This window comes from Trachinotus anak, unplaced genomic scaffold, assembly GCF_046630095.1.
Source record: "Trachinotus anak isolate AG129_WGS33_773 ecotype Australia unplaced genomic scaffold, CSIRO_AGI_Tana_v1 ptg000024l, whole genome shotgun sequence".
Classification (NCBI taxonomy): domain Eukaryota; kingdom Metazoa; phylum Chordata; class Actinopteri; order Carangiformes; family Carangidae; genus Trachinotus; species Trachinotus anak.
Genome location: NW_027273875.1, coordinates 16,715,659 through 16,733,811, shown reverse-complemented (window position 1 = coordinate 16,733,811; position 18,153 = coordinate 16,715,659). Strand labels below are relative to the sequence as shown.

At 39.5% G+C, this 18,153-nt stretch overlaps 1 protein-coding gene across 27 annotated transcripts in view; it reads left to right on the top strand.

Annotated features, from left to right (window-relative positions):
- picalma (phosphatidylinositol binding clathrin assembly protein a) overlaps positions 1-18,153 on the top strand; it is a 40,042-nt gene that overhangs the window by 140 nt on the left and 21,749 nt on the right. For 25 of the 27 annotated variants that reach the window (XR_011684911.1, XM_071461164.1, XM_071461154.1 and 22 more), the window contains exons 2-9: positions 109-342; positions 14,033-14,175; positions 14,463-14,538; positions 14,656-14,758; positions 14,951-15,044; positions 15,199-15,310; positions 16,385-16,491; positions 16,621-16,662. Coding sequence is in view for 26 of the 27 variants with exons in the window: in XM_071461164.1 (XP_071317265.1) it covers positions 213-342; positions 14,033-14,175; positions 14,463-14,538; positions 14,656-14,758; positions 14,951-15,044; positions 15,199-15,310; positions 16,385-16,491; positions 16,621-16,662 (807 nt within the window). In the remaining variant the exon portion in view is untranslated. The remainder of the gene's footprint in view (positions 1-108; positions 343-14,032; positions 14,176-14,462; positions 14,539-14,655; positions 14,759-14,950; positions 15,045-15,198; positions 15,311-16,384; positions 16,492-16,620; positions 16,663-18,153) is intronic. The other 2 variants (XM_071461167.1, XM_071461146.1) reach the window with 1 other exon arrangement.

The following is an 18,153-nucleotide window of genomic DNA, read 5'->3' as shown; positions in this document are numbered from 1 at the left end:
CAATTTATCTCCTATTAGTTAGCTAGCTAGCCTACACGTTTAATATAACGCCTGATGTCGTCTCAGTGTCTTTTCTCCCTCTCACACTCTTGTCTCCACTGTTGTCAGGTGGCACAGAGCCTTTGAAGACCGATACCGTCCACAAAACCCAGGCTATTCCACTGGATTTGGAAACGTGTCTATAACTGACCGTTTATTTGATCCGATACAGGATGTCTGGACAGAGCATTACAGACAGGATAACCGCTGCACAGCATAGTGTCACCGGGTCGGCGATTTCCAAAACTGTGTGCAAGGCAACCACGCATGAAATAATGGGGCCAAAAAAGAAACATTTGGATTGTAAGTATCTTGTTAAATGGCTGTTGACATAGCTGTATATTTCTTTGTTTTAGTTAACGGTTGCGCCTGAATCTAAATGCTGTGTCTGTGGCTATGAGGCCTGCACATAGGCTACATGCAATGTTAATGTTACATTAACTTAGCTACTCTATGGTAGTCCAGTACTGAAACGAATATACGACTTTCTACTGGCATACAATACATGAAAAATGTCATTTTTATCTGAGACAGTAGGCTAACTGTCTAACTGACTAGCAGTTTACCTATGACAGGGCTCAATGTTAGCAGCTTGGAACCTTGTTAACACTAATTAATTGTAACGTGAAGGTTTGAACACTTCTCTTTGAAATGATTAGCTACATTCTCTGGACAGCCCTCGTATTTACTCGTGCATTACACTTACCTAATTAGTTAAACTCGAGTAGGAAACTGTGGCTAGCTAGTGACTAACCTCAATACAAAATTACAGCAATTATGAGTTAAGTTGTCCAGTTGAAAGGCTAACTTGTAGTGTATATAAAATAATGTCTGGCTGGATTGATATGAATCACACTCAGACTTAGGTTTCACACACAGTCATATTTCACCTTTTGGATTGGCCCATGATCCTCATCTTCTTCTTCTGCTACAACAGCTGATGCTACAGGTAGCTATCTGAGTACTCCAAAACTGGATATGTTATTTGAAATTGTAGCTGTCTGATGCTGAATGTGACTTTGAGGTAACTCTTGTTGTGTTCTAAAGTTATAAAAAGCTTAAAAGTTAAGTGTTGGAGGTACAAATGTGTGACCTGTGTCTGCATTAGGACTCTGATTTCAAAGTGTCTGCTAGGATAATTGTATCATATAAAGTTAAGTAGAATAAACTGTATAGGCCAGCAATTCTTGCGCCTGTTGAGTACTTGTTCCAGGAAGTGGCTGTGGGGTGGTGGACTTTGATGTACAGCCTTATCAAGGGCACACAAGCAGATTACTCAGTAGGACTGATCGAATCCATTGATATCGTGTTTCAGAATGAAATTATTTTAGCATTGAGCTGTTATTAATAAAGAAATGTATCAGCTGGATGGACTTTCAAAGTCATTACTTTTTAGTGCTTTTGTAGAGTTTACAGCCTCTGCATTTCCTGACCTTTGAGTCATGATTGAGTTCATATCTTTTCTCAGACCCCTATTGTGCTGTCAGGAGCTTCCAAGTCAAACAGATCATATGCAGGTGGAACAATGTAGACATTGTAGTCAGAAGCAGCATATGCCAATAAAAATCATCACAGGAGGAAGAGGAAGAGGAGTGCTTTGTGGCGGTTGAAGAGGATCAGTATATATCGTTTTCATGCAGTGAAATACCACAAATGAAAGTGGCATATCATTAACAATCAGCATATGATTCTAAAACAAGAGTGAAACACCACCATGCCAGTGAAAAGAAATAGTAAGGGATTATAGTTCCACCATTGGTCAACTCACTAATGGTCAATGGTTTCCTGATTGGCAGTTGCTCTTTCAAAATGAATTTGCTTTGGAGGGTTGTTTACAGCCTGCAGTGATGCCAACTTAGTGCATTTGTCACTAGATTTATAGACTTTTTTCAAAAAAGCACATAGTGAGAAAAGCAGAGCAGCAGTTTGTTACCCAGACAGAGGCTGTGCACTGTGTGAGAGACAAAATAAGAAAGGTATTTTGTTGCTTGTAACTACAGCTTACAATTAAATGTTTCTGAAATCACAACATAGTATTTGTCTTTAACTTATGTGTTTGATGATTTTGTCAGACAATGACAAAAACCAAAGCTTAGCTCTAATTTAGATTTGTTTTCGTGTCTGTGATCTGGTCTTTGCCCTTTTGACTTTGAACTGTTCCTCTCTGCTTGTCAGTTTTATGTTAATTACATTTTTAGATTGTGCCCAACATGCACAGGATCATATGGAGCTTGTCAATCCTAATAGCATTGATGACTGGTTAACACATACTATGTGCTGAATGGACACCCATTGTAACCCCATCGTGGTCTTAGTAGCTAAGTTAACCCTGTTTTTCCAGTAAATATGTTGCTCCTTTCAGTATAGGAGAATCAAAGTGAAAATGACACTTTCAGTCTCAATTTCATTAGCTGCAACAATTTGTAGCTTTGCAGGTTTTTTTTAACTGGTTTTGTTTTACTCACCTTTCAATAAAGTAATTATTTTTCCCATTCAGATGTTTTTCATAAGGGCCATACTATCTTAGATTTTGGCCTATTTGTATCAGCCTTGTAAGTAAAATAAGGCCCAGCAGGCACCATATTTTGGCAGCACTTGGTTCCACAACCAACCAACCATCACACTCTTTGTTCTGTTAACACACATGTATTATTTACTGCAGGCAACACCTTGGCACAGTGTGGAATCCACTTCTGTTTACCTCCTATTTTTAGGCCGGTTTTGACCAAAGAGTGTCTTGTTTGATGTTGGAACGTGTGGGTTTTTGAATAACCACAGCTTTCAGCTGATGGAGTATGGTGTAACCAGGCCATGTCCCAGTGACCCCCCCTGATTTCAGACAACCAGGTGACATGTGGCTTCTCTGGATCTTCTGAACTGAAACCTCTCTTTGGTAATCTAGAGACCAGTTGCTTGGCAAGAATCTCACTTAGGTTTGAGATATTTAAAGATGGCTAAAGGGTGCATTTGTGTTTGGAATTGCCTTACAAGCCACACATAGCCCTGATGTGTCTAGTTTCCATCCATGTGTTTCTACTGTCTGGATTGCAGGTGAGATATGGCCTTCTACAATGTCTATGTTGAGCTTGTGCTGGACCGTGGCTCACATTCTTTAACACAGGCGTGCTAGATAAACTCAATCTCATAACTTAAAAGAGACTCTGCAGTTAGCAGACAGGGAAAAGTAAAGGGTGACCAAATCAACCTCTGCTGTCAGCTTTAGCGTATTTGCTTGTACATCAGTTTAAAGTAAGTGTGAAATGACTTCTAAGAAAATTTGCACCAAGTGGGTTAGGCATAGTTTACACCTCAGCTATGAAGACTAGTCTAGACTTTTAGACATGTTGTCTTTGTAGCTCCACGGTTCTGTAATGTACGGTATTTCCTCCACTGAAGTTGCTGTTGAACAGTGGGCAGCCCAAGTGCATGGCAGCACTCTTTTTGTCTTGGTTATTTGCCATTATTTGGAGATCATCACACACTAGAACTCAACTCTGATAGGATGTTTTATAAATTGGAATGGGTGGAACTTTGGCTGATGGCTGCACTGCCTGTACCAGTCACATGGGGACATACATCACCGTGTTGCATGGAGGCTCCATTCACAAAGTGAAGTTAATATCATTGTGAACCTGAGATAAATTATATTTAAATTAACACTAACTTTATATAAGACAGCTGTATTTGTAAATTATGAGCATGATAAGGTTGTTGGTGAGAATGTGGAATTATTAATGCATTATACTTAAGATAACTGTTGCTATCAGCTTTCAACATTTGACTTTTTCCTGCCCCAAACTATTGTTATATCTGCTTTTAAAAGTCCACAGTCAGTCCACCTTTATTACATACACACTGCTGTTACAATGCTCAAAGGTCTCTCATGAAGTAATGAATATATGAAGTCAGCAGTGGCTGTGGACCTTTGATACTGGCACAAAAACCTTGACTCAAGATTAAGTTCTTGCAGGATTTGTAGGCATACAGTATGAGTTGTCCCTACAATGTCCTTTGGCCTGTGGTGCATTATTTAGAAGTTGCAGATGCCCGTATGTGTATACCAGTGTCACTAAATCAGAATTTTAGCAGCAGGGCAGCAGCTTGGAAGTGACTGCTGGCTAACATGTAGTCTTAATGGACTGCACCGAGTCATACTTGTTCTATCTTCTGACAACAGAAACAGAAAACATGTCAAAGAGAACAGCTTTATTGTGAATTCAGCTGTATTAATATACTGTATATGTGAGCACAGAGAGGAGGAGAGAAGCAACAGATACAGGGCTGAAACCAGCTGACAGTGGGCAGAATGCTGATAGCCTATGACATGGACCAGCCATATGCTAGGTCTTGTTGTTTTCTTGGACATAACATTGATGGTGAACATCCAGAAATGTATCTCAATTGAGCTCATGTTAGGAAGTTTTTGTTTTTTTTTTGACAAATGTGAAGTGGAAAATACCACTTCCTTCTGAACATTGCGATTAGTTGACACACATGAGCAGTAATGTCTTACGGTAAACTAGCATGCTCTAAAGGGAGAACCAGCCTTACAATACTGACACTTGCCTAGAAAAGGCAGTCAAAGGCTGTATGTTTGACAGAGGCTCATAATTGGAGCTTTATTACAAGTTTTATACCTTCAATAAGACATTTACACCACTTCCTTTTACAGTGTGCTGTCGGTTGACAAACAATCTGCTCACTGTTATACATGTAGTTTATTTCTGTATGATCAGACATCGTTAATTTCCATTAATACATCTCTGGCACCTTAATGATTGAGACTACCACCAACTACTAAATTTGAAACCTAAACTGATCTGTATTTGTGTAAAAATGTTTCCATACATTGACTTCAGAAAACAGAATGTGTTAAGAACAAGCATTATTGAAAAAGTCTCCCCTTTTCCATCATCGGTTGACCCACTTGTTCACTGTCTGTCATAGTTTGTAGTCTATGAGGTCATTGAGCGAGGTCCTATGTTCCACCAAAAGCCTCACCCACACCCAAAGCCTACATGCAAATCCAAATGAAATGAAACTGTGGAGCTTTGAAGATCCCATTCATGTCTCACCAGGTTTGAATTTGATGGGTGGATTGTGGTTTTGGTTTCATCTGGTTCTCTGTTGGCGGCATTTAACTCTTGCTCACTGGAATTGTATGGCCACTGAGGCAAGTTAACATGGCTGGTTGTGGTCAGACATTGTTCTGTTAAACTTACTTAATATAATTTATTATTTAATCTGTCTTTACTTATTTGTAGAAATGATGCATGCAAACTAGGTTTCTAAAAAAAGATTGAGGCAAATGTGCAGCAGTAAAATGTTTAGAAATTTAAAAACCTTATGAAATTACATTTTGAGAAAATGTCACTCAGTTTTTACTGAAACAGGATTTAATGGGGAAACATTATTCAGGCAGCATAAACCAACAGGACATCAGTGATAGAGAGGAGTGGGGACTATTCAGAATTTGAGTTGGTTTTATTGTTTTGACAGTTTTATTTAAGTGTTGTTAAATTAGTGGAGGTAAGAGAGAGCATGTGTTAAGTCCCAATATGAAGTAAGTCATTAGAGAACAAGATGGTGATAACAGTAAAAATATTTCACGTCTTATACTACCTTAGCCTAGAGTGAAACAGAGCTAAAGGTGGTGTCTGTTCTTTTCTTCCTGAGTTTGCACTCCCTAGAGCCTCAGCCATGTCAGTCTGTACACGGTTCACCTGAGCCATGATGGCAGGTACACTAATATAAATCTGTACCTTTGCACCTTACCAGAGGCCCCTCCTTTTTGGTTTCACCATCCACACACTGAATGCCGCAAAAGTAGCATGTGACTGCAGTGGCATCGAGTGACAGCCCTTAAAACGAGTGCTGACACCCTGTCCACCAGCTGAGCTGAATGGTGTGCACTGTGACTCTGAAAAACCTGTGAGATTTAATAGGACAAATCAAAACAGCTGCCATGACGCTTTTGCTCCTGTAGTTGTGGAGTCATCAAGTGATACCTGTCTGTCACCTGGCAACCACCAGTTTAACAAACCTGTGTCTAAGTGAAGTTTCTCAATTATGTACAGTATTTCTCTTGATATTATACCAAGCACTCTGCCACTGACTATCTGTAAAGCTGAGCACAGACAACTTCAGGTTCAACTTCAGGTAGTTTCAGGGCCTCCGTGTGCACCATAGCCCACATCACGGAACTGCATCGTAAGGGGATAGATGTTTCCTGAAGCAGGAAGTAGTCCTCTAGTTCCTAAAGTAAGCCTTGGATTGCCATGAGTAAACAGCCAACAGGAAGTCATTTCATAACCTAACCCCCTCCCAGAGCACTGGGGATTTGAGCTGATCAAATGTGAGATTGGCTCGGATTCTTTTGATGCTCGGATACTTTTGATGCATTTCCTGGTAATTAGGCCACCATCATTATTTAAACAACCATACTTGGTCACTGGAATGCCCGCAACACCCCAGACATGTTATTAGGGCTTGATAAATAAAAAGATGTTCCGATTAAACATGTTTTTTATTTGATTGATTCATTATCGATCCTTAAATCAATCTACACTAAATGTTATGTGTTGTTGTAAGTGACTCGGTTAGGGGTGCAGTGTGTGTAAAAAGTCTGATATGTGCTAATTGTGGTTGTGGTTTTTATGCTACCAATGCTAGAAAGATATTGCAAAAGTACTGATTCTTTAAGACTTACATTTTTAAATAACAGCCACATTTCTTGTGAGTTGTGTAGACATGTGACAGCGGGCACTCAGCATGAAAGCACAGCTGCAAATACAAGTGCTGCTGCCCAGTCTGCAGCTTATCAACAAAGCAGATGCAAGTGAAATATGGCATTATTTTGCTTCCACAGCCAACTGTCATGGCAAGCTCACAGACACCACGAAGCCCGTCTGTAAAAGATGTTTCAAACTTAGGGAGCCAACACATCCAACTTGGCTAAGTATCTCGCTGACAGACATGTTAACTCATTGAAAGAATTCAAAGAGCAACAGGTTAGCAAATGTGATAGATAACATAATTGCATCAAGCCCTCAAATATAAGTAAAATAAATTGGATTTATTTTTTGACAATCAAACTTTTTTCACCATTGGAGTTTGATGAGGCAGTTCAGGTAGCGATAACTGTTTGATTTGGCTTTATCTTTGTAATTAACTTACCAATGTGACAAACTCAACATTCACACTGGTAATGTTAACTTTACTAAATAATTACTGCTAAATTACTTTACTTGCAAGCTGCTAAAAAACAGGCATTCATAAGTGTGCATATTATTTCAGTATATTCAGAATTTCAGAATATATTATTTCAAAAATCTAGAGATCTAGAGAGTTCTGGCTACGAGATGTGAGGCTGTGGAAGTGGAGTGAATAGTGTGTGGATTCTGATTTATTCAATATGTCCATGCTCGGGGAGCTAACACTAGCTAACAGCTGTCTGTCGATGTCAGGCAGATGTTTTGTCAACAAAAACAGTGCAGATGAATTAGTGAGCAGGCTTTCAGTTTCTGTCCTGTTTGTGCTCACAGTGATCTTTGTATGTCTGTACTTATTGAATCATTTGCCACTGACAGTTGATGTGTAGCTGTATGGGACAGAATTTATTTCTTAAAATATGCAGAATGATGACGCCGTGTGAGTGAGTACAGGTATTTTATTCCCACTCAACTGTTTTGCACACACAGGGCTGAGCATTTTAAATGTGTCATGTTTTAGTAGTTTTACATTTTCCAAGGAAAATAAATGCCAGGTCCACATTTATATAACAGAGAAGTGTGTTCAAGAATTGATCCAAACTGAAATGAACTGATTCTGGACTGGAGATCAGTGTTTATATCCAGCCCTAAATGTTATTATCATGTTATCCTAAAATTCCTGATCATTTCCAAATTGAGATGCGTCTAATTCAGAATTGCTTGAGCAGTAATCAGTCAAGGTAGTGCACTTGATTAGCAGAGCTCTGAAGTCAAAGGTTTAAAGTGCTGACTGCTATGTCATGTAGCAGCAGTTTGTACCAAAGATCACTAATTAAATGTCAGTGGGTCCTAGTCTTTCCTTTCTAGTAGTTTTTATGCCTTGCAACATGAACATGAGAAGCTTTGCCACTGGTATCTAGAAATCCTGCTGAACCAACTTTATTTGATGCATGGTGGGTTCTGTTTAATGAAGCTTTCTAGTTAGTGTACCTGAGAAACAACACAAACCTATTCAGTTTAACTGTTAATGCATTTAATTATTCAGTAACATATAAATCTATACATTTATTTAATTTTAAATGAAGCTTGAACAACAGCTGTTTTGCTTTGCCACCAGAGACACTTGTTAATACATTTATACTACAGTGTGGTTTAATGGCTCCACTCTTGCTTCATAATACTAAGACTAAAGATTAAAGATGCAGCTATTTCTTGATAGTCAAAGTAGCTCTAGAAAATAGTTACTTTTTTATTTATTCAGTCACTTCACTTCACTCGTAAGTCCTCTGCCTGAAGGCCTAATTGTATCCATATCAGTATGTCACATGCAGAATGAAAGTACAGCAGAAACAAAAGGTCTTTTTCCAGTGTGTGCTGATTCACAGCGATCACTGTGAATCCATTACACAGTAGCACTTACCTACTGCTTCCTCTTTGCAAAAGCGTTTACTCATCACTTCCTGTCTCATGTTCTCAGTAGTCTGTCAGATCTGTAAGACCCATCTGATAATGCAGCCATTCTTGCTGAGCTACTTAAAATCTCCACCCTGTCATGTTACCCATTTTGGAAATCCTGCAGAGACACAAATCCTGCATCTCAAAGCTACGCTTCTGTCAGGCTTCTCATTGCTGCCTCATTGTACTTTGTTTTGTATGTCACATTTTCTAGGCCTTTCACAATTTTTGTTGACGTTGTGACCAAAAATCAGTTCAGTCCACCTCAAGTCAAGTCAGTTTTATTTATATAGCCCAATATCACATGTCACAAATTAGTCTCAAAGGGCTTTTTTCTGTCCTTAAAGCTTCATTTCTGGTAAAAAAATTAAAGTGAGGCAAAGCAACAGAGGAGGGATCCCACTTCCCCATCCCAGAGATGTTGCAGCAAGATGCAACCTACCATCAACCTTGAAACCTGTCTTTTACCTCTTTACTTTTTAGCCTTTTAGTTTGACAAAATGCTGTGAACATCTAGTTTTAGGGGGTGTGTGCATACATGGAAAGGGCATTGGCTTTAATCTGGGGCACAAGTGAAAGATGACTTGTAAAATCTACCTCTGTGGGCTAAAGCTTCTCTGCAAATGGCCGATGCACAGCACGGGCATGTTTGAATTGTTGTGCCGAGGTCCGCTTTCAGGCCTCAAAAAATTTACAGTTAAAATGAGCATACATTTGAGCCTGCCACGCTGGCAGGCTCAAATGTATGCAGGCCGCTCCAGCCCACAGACTGTGCGTGGGCTCTATAAGCTTCTTGTTACAGCACAGTTAGTGACATTTTAAAGTTCGCTTATAGTGGCCTTGCCAACATATGAAAGAGAGCAGGAAATGATGTCATTTTGTGTGGCACATAATATCTGGTACACTTTGCTGACAGACTTTAAATGTAGTGTTTGTCAAGAGTTTTGTTAATGTTGTCTTCAGAGAAAATGTATTTCGCTTAAAATTTCAGTTCTGTTTCAGTAACAATAGATTTTAGGGAAGTGGAGGGGTTTCGAATAATTTTCACTCAGTGGCCATTTCGCAAACAGTTGAACACATTCTCAGAATAGCACAAAGTAGCTCAACCCAGTCCGTGACATTTAGCAGCAGAGACAATCATGAGAGATGGAGACCGAGGTGAAAGAAACAAACCACAGGTCTCTAACCACACTCTCTCATGGGAATTGATTCTTTAAAGTAGTTGAAATCTTGTTGTGGCTTCATTTCTTTCTGTTAAATGTTGCTGTTTATGCTTCTGGTCATATTTTTTTTTTGTCTTTTAAGAAAGGTGTGAGTCCTGATCTGAGGCTTATAAAAACTTGGAGTTAATACTGTATATTTAGTTGTTTCTTAAAAACCAGCTGAGACTTAACTATTTCAAAATGACTGCAGCTGTTGCCACTTCCCTCAGTTCCTCTTTAGATCTGACCCGTCTCAGTTTCTTGTCTCTTCATGTAATCCTAGACTGAGTAGAGTAAGAAATGTCACGTTTCTATCGAATCAAAAGAGTTTGTCCTCCATACACTCAGCTGGTCAGGCTCAGCACGACATTGTCATAGCCAGCTCCACTCTGATCAGTTTAAGCTGTAATTTGTCAGCCTAGCTGATATGCTTTAAAGGCCCTGATATTACTAACCTGTCCGTTTGATGATCAGGAGCTGTGGTTTGTTATGATTTGTTTTTTACACAAAACAAGCTTCAGCAACACCAGTGGAGAAAGTCGGTGGTGAGTTTGCGCTCTCCATAGCCATTTCAGTCACATCTGAAAAGCCTTTTGTTGTCACATGGGTGGTCTATTGTGTATGCAAAAAGCCTTTTGTGTGGCTTTCTGCAAACACTGAGGAGGATTCATAGACCACCCATGTAAACAGGCCTCAATGGGTAGCTCCAACAGTTAATGTTAACAATTAACTTAACAAGGTTTCAGTAACGTTGTTTTCAATTTAGTTCAATCTATGCAGTCAATAAAACACATATATAAAAATGTAATGTGGATATAAAATGAAATATATCTGTGTTACACTTAAAGGACCTGGAGAGGATCATTCATCTCAATTCAAGTATCAGATTCACTTAAATATTTATTTCCATTGTCTGCCAAGCTCTTTTTGGCTTCTGATGGGTATGAATATTGATAACTGGGATGATTCTCAACAGTTAGTCTGTCAAATGATTTTCTATAAGAGCACAAAATTCCTTGGCTGGACAGTGACATTCCTTCACCACCTCCTCAAAATGTGAATAATACCTGATTACATTCATACCTGGGACTCTGGAAATCAGATTATGTTGTTCAGTGAGTGTCAGATGTGATTGCTCAGGATTTTTATTTTTTGCCACATGAACACTGTGCTCCTTATTCTTCTTTCAGCTGCCTGTACATTCTCAAGTAGCTCAGTCACCTGTGTAAAAGGGAGAGGCTGCATGGCGGGAGAAGACACGTCACGCGTCTGATTCCAGAATGCCGGCCATCACACATGGGAATCATCATGCTGGCTTTGGTTCAGCGTAAAGCAAAGGCGGCATAACAAGGGGTGATCTTAATGGCAGTATAGTGGGATCTATATACAATAGGGGCTTGTGTATTTGAAGATATATGAGGGGTCTGATAAAGTCTGGCATCATTGATCAGTACCATGCCCTTGATGGAAAGAGGAACTCAGAGGCATTTGCTTTTCGCTTCAAGCCAGATGGTCGTGGTGCTCAGCCATGGCAGCCACGCTTAGGATGTCAGTTCACAAATCAGAGGCTTGTAAATGTGTATGAAAAGTAAGGCAGAAGTTATGGGTAGTAGGATGGTGTTTTCCCAGCAACAGTGTGGATATGTTGTAATCTCACTTTCTGAAATAAAGCCACACTTCATAGTACCAAAAAAATGATCACTTTTGTTACCACTTTCTCTAAACTTCTCATTTAAGGGAAGTTCACTGCACAAGCAGCCATTTCTTAAAACTAGGTCACCTTTGTAGTGGACATGTGCAGTTATTTTTTCAAGTCAGTGCCTTAGAGCCAAAAAGAACATCGTGTATGGCCCTGTCACTATAAAGCATAAAATCCTACAACAACCAGATTGCATTGCAAGCAGTCCCTGCCAGGCCTCTCCCAGGTCACTCCTTTTATGGGTACTTAGCTACTTACCACAGGCTTCCGCTGGTGGTGGTGTGTTTATGGAAGATGGCAGAGAATCTGTTTCCCAGGCAGGCAGTCGTTTCAGCACAGGAGATGGCATTGACCAGCAATAGGTTTTTTCTTTTTGTTTAATTTACATCAAGTTTTTCTTCCACTCTAATTGAGTCCAATTTTGTGTACAAAATGTAATGTCTTGTACCAGTGTGGAAGGATCACAAAAACAATGGAATAAGTTATGCAGATTTTTGCTATTTTGACTATGCTGCAGTTGCGGCCTAAAGAGCAGAGAGGGGAGCTGGTTCACTGGTTCAGTCCCCAGACCAATCAGATTTAATCTGGTTGGTAAAAAATCCTCACTTGACCCTCCCTTATCAAGACCACTGTGCTGGCCTTGAGCAACAACCTTAGCTCAGTGGCTACCAACCATCCTCAGTCAGTCATGTTTAAAGTTTAAAGACCTGTGGTGGACAATGCTTTTATATCGAATTTCTGTCTTTAATGAATATCATTAAAAATCTTGTCTGAGGATTTGTCCTTGTTTAACCCTTTTACAACCACGGGGATCACCGGTGACATCGCGGCGCATGTGTATTTCAAATTACCGTAACTCCTCCTGAATTAGATATTTGCAATCTCAGAAATGTTCAATCTGCACTTTTCAAGAATTTATAAAAAGAAAGTTGAAGAAAATTCAATTCCGTTTTTGTCCTTTTCTTCTCATAACGCACAGCTTTAGGTATTTAATTACATAACAATGGTAAATACTTGACAGATTTTGAAAGTTTTACTTGGAAAAAGGGTGTAAATTATTTACACATAGGGCATTTTTTGACACAATTATTGACAAAAATAGACAAAAAAGACCGGGCGTTTTAATAAATATAGCTATTACTATGGTGCTTAAAGGGTTAACAAACAAATGCATATGCCGTCAGTACATACTGTCTAAAAAGAAAAAACACAGACACATTAGTATTCAAATACATGACAGTGAGAGCACAACAGGGACAGAGCTACAGTGTTTCTCTGATGTAGAGACATGCAGGTGGAAAATGGAAATGAATAATAATCATCCAAAGTCCTTTTCCAGTTTTCAAGTTCAAAGGCTTTTAAAATGGATTTTCAAGTGACAGTGGGAGCTGATGTTACCAATCAAAGCATTGTATTTTAAATAAGACGGTGTAATTTTACTGTAATGCATTTATGAGTTATTAAATGTAATCACAGGATTTATATCTGACCAGTTAGGTCCCGTTAAGTTTGATTTTCTATTTAAGGAATTTAGAAGTGGTTTTCAGCTGTCAGTATGAGGAATGTGGAATTAGCATCTTCATTTCAAAAATATATAAATAAAGAGGAGAAAAACTAAGCACAGTGAAGTTTTTGCACAATGATATTTCAGTTCTGGCTCCATGGATCTGTATCTGCCACACAGACATCACACCAGCCATCACTGAGCACTGGTGGATGCAGCTAACAGAGCCACACAGGACCTCTGCTTACAGTCGTAACAAAGCTCTGGCAGCCGCCTCCTGTTTGATGTGTTGTTGTGTTTGATTCCACAGCTCTGCATCTGGCCTTGTTAGAGTAATGCCAAATGTCAGAGTCTAATATTTTATCACAAAACTGCTCTTTAAAAAAAAAACCTGGTATTTTAATGTCAGCTTTTCTCTGTTGCTAGTGAGAGAACAACGTGGTAGAGGTAATGTTTTGGTTCCTCAGTTTGGACATGTGCTGTGACCGTCCACAGAGGCAGGCAAAGAATGAGGAAATACAGTTTGTTGTTGAGGTGATACTTTTTTGAAGTAACAACAACTGATCAGGGGTTGCGATGATGAAAATGTCAATTTCTAGCAGGTTTGTCACATTCTTGTACCTTAGCTTTGTAGAACAGTTTGTCCCGACAGTCTCTGTTTACCTGAACTCTGACTCACCAGCATTCCACTGCCCTCCAGCGTTTTATCGATTCTGGCCAGCTCGGTGTTGTGAAAAGGAACAGATAAAAGAAAATGGGCAAGCATCATGGTGAAAATCTCTCCTTTCAGTGAACAAAAAACCTGTGTGCTTCCTCTGTGGTAATGTGCATTGATTGCCTCAATACCATATTGGCTCATTGATCCACACCCCACACCACCCCCTCCTTCCTTCCTTCTCTCTCTCGCTTCCTCCTTCCTTAGACCTGATTCAGTGCACAAATGAGATGAATGTGAACATCCCTCAGCTGGCTGACACATTGTTTGAGAGGACCACAAACACCAGCTGGGTGGTTGTCTTCAAGTCCCTCACCACCACACACCATCTGATGGTCTACGGCAATGAGGTCAGGACTTAACAACTGTTGTCCACCTTTGTTCAGCTGGATGGAAATATAAAACATGAAGGGGATTTTTTGTTAAATAAACTGATATCTGATCAACTGTACACTGACATTTATAATATGTTGCAGTGGGGTATTAGACAGCTTGGTATCATCTCGTTGTAGTGTGCTAAATGATATATGCCCACAAACAAAGCTGTTCATTGCACAACAGTTAGCGGGTTCACTTGTGGTAAACACCACTTGCACAAAGTTCCTCATACTTTTTTTTTTTTTTTCTTTTTTGGCAGAGATTTATACAATATCTGGCCTCAAGGAACACACTATTCAACCTCAGCAATTTTTTGGACAAAAGTGGCCTACAAGGTATATTTTCAACACTGTACACATTGAGCAATAACCAGCATTTTAAATACTCAACCAATATTAACATGTGTCATGATACTAATCATGACTCCCTCACTTCTTATGTTCGTAATGTAGGCTATGATATGTCAACATTCATAAGGAGATATAGCCGCTACCTGAATGAGAAGGCTGTGTCTTACAGACAAGTCGCCTTTGACTTCACTAAAGTGAAAAGAGGGTAAGGAACTTTTATTTTATTTCATACTTTGAGATCGTTAGAATCTGTAATTTCCATTAACACTACATAATCATCTGATAGTCAAGACTAGAAAGCCTATTTCCATCTGTGTCAGCAGGCTCAAAGATATGGCAGGAGTGTATCACAGTAGACTCGCTAGAGCATTCTCTTTTCTTTTTTTTCTTCCCACAGATCTGATGGATTGATGAGAACCATGAACACAGAGAAACTCCTCAAGACTATACCTATCATCCAGAATCAGATGGATGTGTTACTTGATTTCAATGTGAGTGCTCAGGATTGGCTGCACTGTTGGACATCTACAATCTGACACTTGGTCCATATATTATGTGTAAATTTTCATTCTCGTAACCCAGTGGGGTTTGCAAAGTGGTCATCTGTGATGAGCGTAGAACTCAACAACTCCACCTCTCTTCCAGGTCAATGCCAATGAACTGACAAATGGTGTGATCAACGCAGCCTTCATGCTTCTCTTCAAAGATGCGATCCGACTGTTTGCAGCCTACAATGAGGGCATAATCAACCTCCTGGGTAACAACAAGCTTTTGTGTTGTCATAGCCTCACAGATTTACTGTTGGGCTGTAGGTGTTTCCTTACTGTCCTGTGCATTCAATACTGAAGGTGACAGCAGTATCTTGGCAAGAAAAGTTGTTCGGCCCAGTGACAGGACATATGCACTATAACGGGAGGTGGGGAAGGGGCTCTCAATGACCGGCACACAGAGAGGACTGGTATAAGGACTCTCAGGGTCCAGTCAAACCTTTATGAATTTTCTACTGATGAGGCAGCCCTCTCAGGATTTGTTTGCCCATGGCCATTCCAACTCTGGCTGTTCTTTTTCTAACGGCATTACCAAGAACAGGGTGCTAGTCCGCTGCGCTTCGTTGACCCATGGCTGGGGGGTCTGACAAAGCATTTTAACCGACAGATGTTACTGGTGAGCTTTGCAACCTTTATATCTAGGTTTCCAGCCAAGCCGCCCCAGATTCTCTGATGCTGACAGGCTGGACAGTGGCAAGTAGTGAAAGACTGAATGAACGCCTCCAGATGTCCTTGCAATTATTTAATACTTTGCCTTCAGGTTTGAAGATGTGTTTATATAGTGTTCGTTAGCATTCCTGCACAGTGAGATTCCTGGGACTGCAGATGTCCAAGAAGCCTTATCCAAAGAAAGTTTATTGTGGGCTGTTGCAAACCTTTTCCCTGCAGACCTCATGAATTCTTTCCTGTTTTAGCATGATAATCATGCATTGCTCAGCTTTTACGGGTCAAGGCTACACACCTAGGTTTCACCCTCCTGTAGACAAAAAAAAATATTGTCAGTAGAACTCGTTTGCATACTGTGCAACAGGAAAGATGCCTCAGATCACTTTGTAGTTTGAATTGAAACTGTAGTTGTACAATACTCCAAACATTTCAAAGAGGGCTTCATTTGACTGGCATATACTAAATCACAGTTTGATGTGGATACCCTGTGGAGATACTGTAGACCTTAAAAGTATATTGTGTTTTGACAAAATAAACTTTAAAATGTCAAAGTAGAAGGAAATGATGAAGTTGTTTGTCATAATCTTTTTGTTGTGCTTATTTTCTTGTTTTAACAGAGAAATACTTTGACATGAAGAAAGTCCAGTGCAAAGATGGACTTGACATCTACAAGAAATTCTTGACACGAATGACAAGAATCTCAGAGTTCCTCAAAGTTGCAGAGGTAAGTTAGGATCCCAGATCAGCCAATCCGGGATTGGAAAGGAGCCTGGGAATATTGAGAGGGGTGTGTTTGGCATATGTTTGTTTTATTCCCATCCAAATTCTGATTTTCTGGGTTGTTTTCTTGCAGCAAGTAGGGATCGATCGAGGGGACATTCCAGATCTGTCTCAGGTAAGATGTAAAATCTAAAGATACTACTTTTCAATATCATACATTAAGTTGACACCTATCACCTCTTTGCTGGCTTTCCTTAACTAAAAAGCAGAGAATGGCCAAATTTTGGGGAATTGATATTATATACAACATTATTTATATAATGTGTATATATTGCTAGATTTTACATTGTTTGATACATGTATTTGTCATGAAACGGCAACATCTGCCTCATGGATTACTGTAGTTATATCCATTGGAACAGGTGTGTTAGACGGTCAGTTCACCAAATCACATAGAAACAGTTTGTTATTTATTCTATTTATCCAGCCATGCACGTCGCACTCCTGTGAAAGTGATATCTCAGTAGCGCCTTGAGAGAAATTATTCAAATTTGGTACAACCTTGTGTGTGAAGCCTATGTGAGTCTGGTAAGGTGCTAATTCTAGTTCATGCTGCAGCTGTTGTAGGAAAAAAATATAGCTGTTTTGAAATTGTTCTGTGCTTCAGGCACCACAAACATATTTCCACTCAACTCCAGTGTATTTGGGTTTAACATCTCATGACCTTGAGACATAAAACCAAACATGCAAATCTTAGATATGGGTGAACTGACCTTTTTAAAGTTTGAGGATTTGCCAGTATTGATGACTAAATGATTGCTTTGCCTGGCACTCAAATGTCTAGGTCACTTTACAGCTCATATATATTGTAAACAAATGAAATGTGTGGAATATATGTTTTAATTTATCAAGTAGCACATTAACTCTACCAGGCTCACTTTTAGATGTTAGCATGCCTCAAGTGAGTCTCACTATGAGAGAGCTATCACAGAAGCTGTAGCAAAAGAACTCATCATCATCAATGTATCAAACAGCTGTTTACGTAATACATGTAAACTGTAGTTCTGGCAACCATGCACCATGATATCCCGAGGCATTTTTGCAAGCTTTCAGTGCATATACTGGGGGTTATTATGTGTGCTCTAATTGGTTTAGTGACCTCTTCAATAGGAACTTCAAAAATTTGGTTATTATTGTCCTTTCACATGCTGCTAACCCCCTGCAGCTTCAGCCCTGACTAGTTTTAACACCAAGTGCTATGCACGGCAGGCAGGCAATGCATGAGCCAGCAATTGCACTTACAAACATCACACTAACTTCTGACCTTGCACGTCATACAGCAAATAAAGGTGTGAATCAAGGGTTTTGGAATGGACTAGGATAGACCCATCTTATGTAGATCATTGAAACTTGTATTATGTACTAAATATTATTTAGAGGCGTAGTTGTTCATTGTGTATTCAGTAGCAGATAAACCAGAGTTAGGTAGCTTTTCCCCAACAGTTTTCTTAATAATATCTTGACTATTACCACCTTTATTTTCTGTATTTTTCCTTTCCTTCTATCTCTTTATTTTCAGTTCACAGTTTGTGTAAGTATCTGAATCTTTTCTCTCTCTGGCTCTGTATTTGAGAGTAGCTCTGTTTGTGGACTCTCAGCTATAACG